This window comes from Podarcis bocagei, assembly GCF_964188305.1.
Source record: "Podarcis bocagei genome assembly, chromosome: 6".
Lineage (NCBI taxonomy): Eukaryota > Metazoa > Chordata > Lepidosauria > Squamata > Lacertidae > Podarcis > Podarcis bocagei.
In genome coordinates, this window is record NC_138130.1 from 41939581 (window position 1) to 41952103 (window position 12523).

Consider the following 12523-nt stretch of genomic DNA (forward strand, 5'->3'; position numbering starts at 1 on the left):
GGGGGTGGGCCTCTTAAAACAAATTATTTCCTCTTCAACAAACCAATGAAGTCTCTTGAATAGAGCTGTGGAAATTTACTGTAAACAGCCAGTCACGTTGGCTTGCCTCTTAGATTGTTTCGAAGACTGACACACAGATAAAAGCTTCTAACTGGGAAACAGAGCCGCTAAAAAGAAATCAGGCATCCTTTACACAACATTATACAACATTGGACTTATATAAAGGAAGGAAATATCCAAATGGACATCATCCTAGCCAATATTTGGGCCTGGAAGAATTAGGTAGTGTTTTTAGTTCTCAGCAACCACACAAGAAAAAGAAAGTATTCCAAATACACTGCACTGGGGCTAAAATGTCGTGGATTCTAGCCCAAGGATAAAAATGTCAAATTAAAAACATTGAACACAATCTCTCAATCACTGATCATGTACAGTAAGTTCACATGTGTACCTATAGTGAAATTGCTAGGGAGACGGAAACAGGGAGATTATGTGTTTTTTGTTTTAACCACTTGAAGCGCCCAACTATGCACAATGTTAATCACACCATTTGCTCTCAAGTGCAAACTTTTTCTTGCAGAAACAGCCAGTGTGGGAAGAGGATGACGTTTGCCAGAACCTAGGCATGGGGGGTGGTTTAAGGTCTTCAGTCATTTGCACTCTGGTGCAATAAAGAGAGTGGGGGGTCTTCTCACATCTGCAATTTGCATGGGACAATAACTCCCACTGTTCCTTAGGCCACTAGCGTACTGCAATTCCAAGAAGGAGGATTATTTCATTTATACTAGAGAGGTATGCTGTATAAATAGAACATGCACTTAAAATAGTTTTATATGTAAGATCCATTTCATGGCAGGCTGCCCTTAAATTCATTTTAGTTGGACTCATTTTAGCTTGCAAAGTCCAAAATGCATTTTCCCTCCCACGGGTGGAAATGGTTTCAGAGGAGCAGCTAGGTACTACTTTCAGTATGCCGAAAGTACTACTTTGTTTGAACCTGCCTTCTGCAGTGTGTCGCATTCGTCACACCTAAAATTGCATTGTTATCATTAAACCTGGTCATGCCACTGAAAATAACAGAACACAAGTCATCCTGTTTATCATTACCTGTCTCATCATACATTGCAGAAGTCCCCGCATCAGTTTCACAACGTTCTGCAGGAATATAATTAAAGAAGCATGCAAACATTATTTGGGGTCTTAATAACTAATGATAAATGCTCGTGTAAAAAAAAAAGAACATTTACAAAACTAGCCTATACATTTAAGAAAATTTGCTCAGCTGCGTAACCTGATTTTATGACAAAGATACAAGCTAGAACAATAAGCAATTGCTTTATGTCACGGCTAAAGTGATTGGGTGGTCACAGAACCAAAAGAATTTTTTTAAATAATCATTCCTACGCTATAAATAGAAGCTCAGAGTTTTCCTCAGGGACACAGCAGGCAAATGTTGCCAATTCAAAATTGGCAAGCTAATTACAAGGCAAATCCCAAATATTTCTGGTTTGTATTAAGATCATGATTAGCTCTGCACCAGGCCCAGCATTAGCTCCCTCTGCCATTTCAGTCACCCTCTTCCTTTTTGCCACTGAAACTTACCAGGTGGTGGTGGTGGCAGTAGCAATAAAAGCAACAGGAACAGCATTCATTATGCTTTGCAGCACCCCCTAAGACATAAAGATTTCCTGAGTTTCTGGGGCCATAGCAAAGAATAAGACCGAGAGAGAGAGAAAGAAAGAAAGAAAGAAAGAAAGAAAGAAAGAAAGAAAGAAAGAAAGAAAGAAAGAAAGAAAGAAAGAAAGATTGCTATTGCTGCTATAAAAGTCAGATGAGATTTGAGAAGTGGGCATCAGAAGGAACTTGTGAGGAAATCTGGCTTCCATGAAGCTTGAAATGCACCCAAAATGTCAAAATTTGAGCCTGTTAGGAATTGGGCCTAAAATTGAGCTTGTTTCAGGTGAGCCTGTGAATGGAGCTATAGAAGCTCACATATCATTACTGTACAAAGGGGGACCCTTAATTGTCCTTTAAACGTGGGTAATGGATCTATGAAGTCAATCATCAAACGGCTGCTTCCCCCAAATCTCATCCATTGCTTTGATCTTACCACTTTTCAATTTTTTAACACCACCCATAAATTAAGCAGGATTCACTATGCACTGAAAATGACAGTATGTTTATTCACTTGTAGAGAAGTAAATAAATTCATCTTTACATATCATAACAGAAAGTAAATAGTGATCCAAAGACATACCTGCTCCAATTCATATGCTTTGGCTTTATCTTCATCCCGATCTGCATTCTTCCTGTAGGCCATCCCCAAGCCCCACACAGCCAAAATGCTGTAAATATTATCTCGTACCCAAGCATCCTTTTGCTCAGTACTGGCGGAGAGCAGTCCTGTAACAGGGTTCTGAAAGAAGAATTTTTTTTTAAGGGTTAAACAGCCTGAGCACTTCTAAGCACACCTTACCCTAGCGTGTGCATTTTTGTACACATTACTTGGCTAGAGAACTGTACCACAAAATTCAGAGAAGTGCGAATTTCACTGGGGAAACCATAGAATCATAGGTTCAGGTACTGTTTCAGAAAGTATGAATGAGGTAGATTCACCCATTTCTCATGGGTGTTCTTCCTGCATTTGGCCGCTACATCGCCAGCGGTCCAATGGAAACTATGGTTGGGCCTGGATTGCAAAGCGATGAGGCCCCTACAGCTGCCTGAAGAAGCCATATGCTAGACCAAAGCAAAGGAACTCTTTTAAACTTTTCCATCTGGGATGTCCCCCACGCCCCTCTCAAAACCACTCCTCCATTGCTTTTCACCTCACAAGGAAACATAGCCTCATCTTTTTTCCTGTAAGCTAAAAATCAGCTGGGGTGTGTGTGGCTTTTTGAGAAGAGAAAAGGTCAGAGAAATACTGTCTGAGCAGGCTTTTTACTCCTGCCGCTTCTACACTGAAATTTGCAGTATTGGAAGCTACATTCAGGGGTTTTTTAAAGGGGGGGAGCAAACACACACACACACACACACACACACACACACACACACACAGGTTCACATGTCTGTATGGAACCTGTACTTTTGTCTAATATTGCATGTTAGACGTAGGTCAATTACAGCACTCATTTCTGTGCTATGGGAAGAAAAAGAAGGAGGGTGTGTGTTTTAGCAGCTTCATTCTGGGCTCAGAGCCAGAGGAGTAATGGAACATTCTAAGGAGGAGGTTTCTGGGGAACTGACTGTGCACAGGAACAGAGAATGATCTTTAGGTTTTGAAACGTTGTGAAATATTACAGAGCCACAACGGCTGTTATCAACTGTCCTTATGCTTCAAGGTCACAGGGAGAGCTGGGTTGTGTGTGGACTATTTTTATCCCTAAACCTATTAATTATTAAACTTTTGAGGGAATAAAGTCTTAGTAAAATACAGTATAAAATAAGGGGTTAGGGGGGTTTGCTTACCTTGGGCAAAACCATGGCATTTAAAAACATTTCTTACATTTTAAATGAAGATATACAGGAGTTCACACAACTTATTTTGGAATTGGATTTGGAATTGGAATTTGCTCTTGCGTGGTAATGAATCATCTAAGGCTTTAATCCCAGCCCCACACACCTGGGAGTAAGCCCCACAGAATTCAATAGGGTTTACATCTGAGTAAGACATGGTTAGGGCTGTGCTGTAAGATACAAAAATAAATAACTAGCACGTAAACATAAAGACTGCCCATGTGCTTGTGGAAGACACCGACTCATAACTAATCATACTACCCAAATTATGTCTTGGTGCCAAAGGGACAAGGAGTAAAAAGTGAGAAGGGTGTGGTGAGAAAGGAACTGAGCTTAGAAGTCACTCTGTGCTTTTGCACTGTTGGTTTCCACTCCCTGCAATAGCATGAAGTTGTGAATGCAAAGAGAAGTATTCTACAACTCCCTGTTTTCACATCCATGGTACTAAGAGCCAGGCACGTGCAGAGGGACGGGTAGCCTTGCCCCAGGCCTCTGGGGGCTGAGCTGGCCTGGGGTCTCTGCCAGGAGCCTGACAGCTTTACACTGTCAAGCCAAGAATAAGATTCCTGCACAGGCCTGCTTAAAGCACGTAGGTAGGAACCTTCATGGTAAGTACACTGGTGAAATATCATTGTATTCTATTTGTTTATTTCATAAAATGTATATACCGCTTGATTGTTGGGGAAAACTCAACAGAAAAGATAAAGCAATGAAATTATCACTAAAAATTTACAACCATACAGAAAGGTAAAACCACAATACAATAGACTAAAACAAATTAAAACTCATACGAAGTTTTAACATATAGACTTGTCTATATAAGAATGCCTTCAGCAGGCACCAAAAGGAATACAGTGGAGGTGCCTGCCTGATATCAACAGGCAGGGAGTTCCAAAGGATCGGTACTGCCACACTCCTGTGCAAAAGGCACAGATCAAAGCAAAGTTGGAAGGACGCATTGCATCTTTTCAGGATGCTTTTTCGGTACTCTGTCTCAGGACTCCAAAAACAAACACCCAACTGGTTGTTCTCAAGGTTTGTAGATCTCATACTGTTCAGAGTCCTATCGTTCAATCATTTTCTATTTTGGACAGATGGGCCCTTCAAGCTGCTAAGTGAAGTTGGCAAGTCCAAAATAAGGTAAGTCTCTGGTCCCATTAGTATCTTACTGATGGATGGGAAGTTCCTTATGTGCCATCGTGATAATGCTATTTGCTGGGCGCATGCCAACCCTCAGTAGCTATGATAAGGAACTGGAGTCTCATAAATTGCAGCAAATGGGAATGAAGGAGAGCAGGCAGAAGGCACTATCACTGTGGCAAGCGTGGAGCAGGCGAGAGCAAAGCTGCCCTCTGGCTCAGAAATCTCCACTTACTGATATGCCTTACTGACCCAGTGCCAAGTTCACACATAACGATAAGCCAAGAAACCTTATTATACTGTGCACAATACTGATTCCTTCCACCTCACTCCCCACCTGGCATGAGCGGGTAAATAAAACAGCTTGGGGTGACATCCAAATGTTGGACTGTGGTTTGTTCGTCCCTAACAAGTCAGGATTTATAAGCCAACAGCACTGAACCCTGGCCAGTGACTTGGCAGGTGGGACAGAAACAAACCAGGATTCTGGGTTTCGATTTCATGCTACACTGGCTCACTTGCCCCCTCATGCCAGGGGAGGGCTGAGGTGATGAGCAAAGCAAGAGTCATGCACCAGAATGCATGCACAGAATAGTTTATTAAGCCAAGGTTCTTGGCTTCTGAATGAATGCAGCCATTACATGATCAGACTGTGATCACAAAACTAATGTGCCGTGGTTCTGGCACTGAAAATAACTCTGCATGAACAGATTTTGTTGCAAAGGAATCTTAGTGAAATCATTAGGGATTCACCTGGGACGAGGATTTGGCTGAGACTGTACTAACACAGTTTACCAAAGCTGTGTATCTACCATCATACTTGCAGATAAGCATACACAACATGCAGAATTGTAAGGTTGTAGAAACCTGCACATTTGTTATCTTTTTTCTGTATGATGAGATTCAAACTATGTGCATAATACCAAAGAAGAAGAAGAAATGTGATCCTCAGCTACACTGGTGTAACCATTCTGCAGCTCTAATGTCTTTGTTAGAACAATTAACAATTTAAGAAACCCATTTAAGCTGGAATCAGAGTCTAGCCCACAGTGCAGTTCTGGTAAACACGACAGCTTACATAACATCAGATTCGCTGTAGCTGTGCAGTGATGCTAGAGCCATCTCAGTGGTGAAATAAAACTGTGCGGTTTTCTCATAAGAATCAGAATACAGATAGCGTGCTTTGTTAAAAACAAACAGACAAACGGTGAATGTTTGGTTAAAACGCACACACAAGCAGAGTGTGATCCACTTGTGTTGCAGGCACATTGCTTGCACAACCCAGGACACACACAAACCATGTCTTAATGCAAATGAGCATATCTGTGGGTTCCCAGAGCAAAGACTGTGGCAACAGCACTCCTCACCCAGTCCTCCTGCCACTGCCACACGGTTTGGCTTTGTGTTACACCCAAACCCAGGCTCATAGTATGTCTCCCCCAAGCAAACCAAAAGCAGTAAACCAATAACAAACCTTGATTATAGCTTTTGGTATGGAGCCACAAAAGCTACAAGCCCAGGTTCAGGTGCAACATTAAGCCAAATAACAGCTTAGCCACAGGTGGCAGAACAACAGCAGAACTGGGGAAAGAGCACTGCAGCCACGATCTTTGCTCCGGGAAATTTTGGTCCTTCACACTAAACCATGGTTTGGTTTAGTTAAAAGAACTAATTGGAGTCCTGTCTCCTTCTCCCGCACTACCTATGTATACATGAAGGCAGCATAATGGGACTGAGATGGGGACCAGAGAGGAGCCCACAGATGGCCCATTCCCTCCTAGAATCCTGTTGCACTGGATGCATGCACAGGCTAAAGAGATGAAAGTAGGAAAACAAGGCATTTACTGTGTGAAAAGAGTTTTAAGAAGGATGGGAGGAAGAAAAGAAAGATGCCACTCTCAAAAATAGATTTGTACCCACCATGTCTCATCCTAAAGAGGTTCTATTGACTTCAGAAGGATTTCATAAATGCACATACACACACCACAGTGGATCTCTGGCACGTACAGTGTGGAGTCTTCCTAATTCTATATTTCAAGGTTTCCCTCAAGTTAAGTAAAATGTGACTCAGTTTTTGGAGTTGCACTAGACTTGTTGTGGGACATCTTCTTCAGTTTTCTACTGAGGTTTGCTTGGTGTTGTGATGTCTTATTCCAGCAGACAATATTAAATACAATACTACTGTAATTGTCTTCTTTAGAGTCTGCTCCTGACATAGTCTGGTGTCAAAGTTGCCAATGACCTTTAGGGTCTGCAATTTGCATTATGCCCTTTATTCTGTCCTACTCCAGCATACACTTCTATGTGAGAAGTATATTTGGAAAGTGACTCATGGAAAAAATCCTGCTCTCATCACTATAGATTAAAGTATTTTAACTGAAGGCTCCCTCAAAAGACGCTGCTGCTCTCTCTCATAGGGTGCCTTCAGCTCAACAAACTGGAGAATTTGAGCATTTTGTTATTCTTATCCAGGAGCCCAAATGTATCCAATGGCTCCAGTTATTCTTTACCTAAGATTTTTGCAATGCTCATGGTTTATTTCTTAGCCACAACGTAATAAATACTAGCAGCCAACCACATGCCTACAATTATAGGCACATCTATCCTAAGAGTCACAGAGACTATTCTCTTGTACCTGTATCATTTCCATGTAGCAGAATGTATCCAAACATGACAAATGTACTATTATACATTTAACAAATATATGTGTGGTTAAAAGACACAGGTACTTGTTAGCCAAGTTAGTATTACTGATATCTGTGGCACCTACACATGGAAACCGATGGTGCCAATTTTGTGCTATACTGCTAAAAACTTTATTTGCTTCAGAAAGCCTAACAAAGCATGTACTTTTAGCATGCAATATTAAGAATTTAAACAGTGATTTAAGAATTACTGTTTTAAAATAACTGACTATATCTATATATAAACTCCCTGGTTTTTAATGTTCGCTTTTATTGGTATTTTTAATGAATATTTTACTGTCTTTTGTAAACCACTTTGAGGTTCTTTATTTGAGTAAGCGGCATATAAATTTTGTTAAAATAAGAATAAAATGGAATAATCCACATGGGACCTGCAGCAAAATGTTTCACTGGGTCAAGTTCTACTGTTCAGGATTCTATTCCAGTCCTCTCCTTGGTTTTCCTCCCAACAGTTATGCACATCCACATCATGCATTTATAGTGGTCTTATGCCACTTTAAACAAAGATGGATTCCCCCAAAGAATCCTGGGAACTGTGGTTATTTCTCACAGAGCTACAACTCACAGCCACCTTAACAAATTTGTTGCCAGAATTCTTGGGAGGAAGCCATGACAGTTAAATAATGCTTTAAATGGATGTGACCTCCATATTTCATGCCCACTGAGCAAGCTCAGCCCTTATCAGGCTATTTAGGGGATTCCCCTCAGTTCCCCCCATAAGATTTCTTTACACTCTTGCAAACCTTGGGGTTCCCCCAAGCCTTCTTATGGGTGGGTGTTATGTATTAGCTACATGAGAATTGGCACTCACAGCGTGAATGTTGGAAATGGAGAGGAGGATTGACATGTCAGGACTCAGAAACTTTGGAGAGATGTACAGGTGATCTTAAAGAAAACTTTACATGTGCTGAAAAAGCAGCAGCAGCAACTACTACAGCAAAGCATCACTCCACACAGTCTGCAAAAGGCCAAACATCTTAACCATGTATCAGGCTTCTAAGGTGAGGAGTAGGCAGAGATGTGGCAGACAAGCTAGGAAGGAGAAAGTAAGCTCTTGGGGAAGCCTGTGAGCTAGGAAATTCCCTTGAAGCATCTGTCAAGGGTAAAAACACTCCATGCATTTTATTATCAGCTGCTCAACTCAGCTAAAATTTGATAGGAAGGAACAGGGGGGATATAAGCTCGGCTGGTAAGCAAAATCCCAAAGCAGCAGAAGCCAATGACTTTGTCACCAGAGATAGACATGTGGAGGCCTGAGAATGAGAGAGACCCCTGCCCACATTCTGCATTACCTTAAAAAGGGGGCAATATGCCCTTCTGATCACTGGAATCTGCCAGTCATTTAAAACTATTTAAAGCCTTCTCAGCCTGCTCAAAGAACTTTGGAAGGGAGCGGTAGAATTACATAGGCATCTAATAAGATGGCCATTATGATGTCTATGCTTGGGACTTTATGGAAGGTAACTCACATAAAAGTGAGCTATTGCAGACTGCGTCACCAACGTTTCTTGGTTGTTTGTTGCCACCCACCCAGAAATAATGTACCCATGGAAATCAAACACCTAGACTTTAGTCCCACTCTGCCTTGGTCAGACCACACCCGGAGTACTGTCTGGGCACCACAATTTGAGAAGGATATTGACATGCTTGAATGATTGCAGAGGAGGGTGACCAAGATGATAAACGGTCTGGAAACCATGCCTTATGATTGAGGGACTTAGGTATGTTCAGCCTGGAAAAGAGGACACCATCTTCAAATATCAAAAGGGCTCTCACATGGAAGATGGAGCAAGCTTATTTTCTTCTGCTCTGGAGGGTAGGAAACCAATGTGTTCAAGTTACAAGAAAGGAGATTCCAACTAAACATCAGGAAAAAACTTTCTGCTGGCAAGAGCTGTTCAACAGTGGCACAGATTCCCACAAGAGGTGGTGGACTCTCCTTTTTTGGAAGTTTTTAAGCAAGGATTGGCCACCCATCACGTATGATCTACTTGAGATTCCAGCATTGCAGGGTGCAGGACTGAATGTCCCTCGGGATCCCTTCCAACTCTGCAATTCCATGAATCTGTGATCCAAAATATTCTCTTCACATCTAGCTAAAGCAAACATCTTACAGGTCAGAGCAAATGCAAGCAAACAATGATTGCTAAAAATAAATATGAAAAAGAGGGTTGTTAAAAACAGAAACAACCCTTTCACCTGTAAGTAGTGGCACTGACCTGATAACTCAAAATGGTCTGTTGAACAAGCCGGGCGTAGCCGTCTAAACGGACTCCAGAGTTGCTTCTGCTCCTCATTTTTCAAGAGAAAGGCTGGGTGGCTGGAGGCGCCAATGTCTTTCTAGCAGCTTTTAGCACTAATAGCTCACTCATCCATCAGCGGGCTGAATTGTAAGTCTTGATGGTAGCAGGCATCTTTGTTCCAAAATAAACAGAGTAGTTGTCAACAAAATAGCCAGGGAGTTTCCCCTTTTGCCTACATATAATTCACCGTCTCAACTATATTCTTGAAGCAGAAACCCTATACACAGTTACATGGAAGCAAACTCACTACTTCTCATATTAGCTGTTCAGTATATTACTGTACCCTTGAAATGATATCCATACTCCATAGGCACATACAATCCAGCTTCCACCCTCATTCAAATTCCATTTTCTATGCTAAAGGTCATCAACAGTATCTTATGTCCACGTTAGACATCTAGCTGTGTATATAACAAAACCAAGAACCATTGTACATGGATAACAACTGCCCTCATAAAACCCTGAGAAACATAAAAGGTAAAGGTAAGATAAAAGACCCCTGGACAGTTAAGTCCAGTCAAAGGTGACTATGGGGTTGCGGCGCTCATCTCGCTTTCAGGCTGAGGCAGCCAGCGTTTGTCCACAGACAGTTTTCTGCGTCATGTAGCCAGCATGACTAAACCGCTTCTGGCGCATGGAGGACCATGACGAGTGCCAGAGCGCATGGAAACGCCGTTTACCTTCGGGCCGCAGCGGTTCCTATTTATCTACTTGCACTGGCATGCTTTCAAACTGCCAGGTTGGCAGGAACTGAGGCAGAGGAACGGGAGCTCACCCCGTCGCAGGGATTCGAACCAGCAACTTTCCAATCAGCAAGCCCAAGAGCCTCAGTGGTTTAGACCACAGCGCCACCTGCGTCCCAAACTAGGAGCAAACTTGCCGAATCAAGCATTCAACCAAATCTGCAGAAATGCTGCTGCATTCTTTCAAATTAACAGTTTCCAAAGCATTTAAATGTAGGGAGGTCTCCCCTGTAACTACCACCATCTCTATTTCTCAACCCAAATACTGTAAATGTATCTTGAAATCAGCACAACAAAATGTGGCTTCAGGAAGGACCTTGCCATACATGCAAGCTAAGTCCAAGGTGTCCAAATCCCAGAGTTGTCTAACTCAGAGAAGGAAATGCCCTGGAGGGAGCTACTGTCTGCCCATTTTGCCCAATGCATTTACACTGAGTTCAAAGGGGCTTACGTTGAGTTCCAAGGTAAGTAAGCGTACGCATAGGACTGCAGCCTAAATTAGCAATAGTGGCCAGTAATTTGCGGGGAGCGGGGGAGCATTTAGTTCTGGTTAAGTAATGTGAAGCACAATAGTAGTGCCAGGGTAATTAAAAATGAAAATAAAAATAGTAACCAGCATGGGCATAGCCAGGATTTATTTTAAAGGGCAATCCTTATGTAACGGGGGGGGGGGGGCAGAACTGAGTTATTAATGATGCAATTGGTCAGTTAAGTATTTTTATTTACTTGATTTAGGGGGGCATTTGCCCCCGCTGCCACCCGGGTACACCCATGGTAACCAGGTCAACTTTTATCATTTGATGCACTATTGATGTAACATGACAGTGTTACACTGCTGAAAACAGAAAACAAACAGAAGGGAGGGTACAAAAATGATAGTTTGACTACGCTAGCAAAAAAAAAAAAAAGGCCTTAGAGTATTACAGTGTCTTGCTATTTGTGGTATTACTTTAGCAAAACTATTTTACTTTTTTAAAAGCAGGTGTCCTCCTCAACTGCTTGTATCTGAAAGTTGCTAGATGCTTTTTATTATAAATGAGGGCTGCTGCTCTTTGGAATTGTCTTCTTTAGAACATAAACAATGTGCTCTATCCTTGAACAGCTGTCCTTGGATGACCTTCACAGCAAGCTGGACAAGGGGAGTGCAACCTTGCTCCGGCTTCTTGATCTCTCCATGGCTTTAGATACCACCTACCATAGTACCCTCCTGGACAAGCTCCATGGAATAGGAATTGAGGGCATTATACCACAGTGGTTCTGGTCCTACCTATGGGAGAGAGTCCAGAGAGGGGCATTGAAAGAATGCTTCTCAGCCCCTGGCAGTTATGAAGCCGCTGGGAGCAGTCATTAGGAGTTTCAGGGCAAGATGCCTTCAGTACCCTAATGACACTCAGCTCCGTTTCTCCATAACATCTGAATCAGGAGGCCGTGTGGGTTCTGGACCAGGGCCCAGACGGTGGGTGGATGAGGGAAGATAAGCTGAACCTGAATCCTGACATAACGGAGACGTTGTGGGCGAGTGGTTCCCATGTTGGAGAAATTGCTCAATTGCCTGCCCTGGACAGGGCTGAACTTCCTCTAAAGGAGCACATTGCTGGAGGCCCAGGTAAACTTAGTGACTAGACATGCCTTTGACCAGCTGCACCTGTTACAACAGTTATGGCTGTTCCCAGATCAGAATAGCTAGACCACAGTAGTGAAGGCACTGGTGACTTCAAGAACGAATAGCTGCAATACACACGTGTGTGTGTGTGTGTGTGTGTGTGTTATGGTTCTGTTTTTTATTATGTATTTTGTGTTTTTATGCTGTGAACTGCCCTGAGAACTACAGATGAAGGGCACCACACAAATTTAATTAATAATAATAAAATAATAATAATACACTACGTGGGGCTTCCCTTGCACTTGGCTGCATTTAGTATAGAATGCTGCTGCACAAGTGCTGACAGGTGTGAGACCCTGCCAACACATAATACTTCTGATCAGAGATCAGCACTGGTTCCCAATTTGTGACCAGCCAAGTCCAAGGGGTTAATATTCGTATATAAAGCTCTCACAGGCTTAGGAACAGTTTACTCGTGAGACCACCGTACCCAATACATGCCCCCCTGACTTT

General features: G+C 42.4%; 1 protein-coding gene across 3 annotated transcripts in view; it reads right to left on the reverse strand.

Annotated features, from left to right (window-relative positions):
- Positions 1-12523, reverse strand: part of PHKA2 (phosphorylase kinase regulatory subunit alpha 2) — a 53469-nt gene that overhangs the window by 39976 nt on the left and 970 nt on the right. For all 3 annotated transcript variants that reach the window (XM_081199410.1, XM_081199409.1, XM_081199408.1), the window contains exons 2-4: positions 9581-9775; positions 2258-2416; positions 1108-1155 (exon numbers count right to left, since the gene is read on the reverse strand). In XM_081199410.1, coding sequence (XP_081055536.1) covers positions 1108-1155; positions 2258-2416; positions 9581-9658 — 285 coding nt within the window. In that variant the 5' untranslated portion in view covers positions 9659-9775. The remainder of the gene's footprint in view (positions 1-1107; positions 1156-2257; positions 2417-9580; positions 9776-12523) is intronic.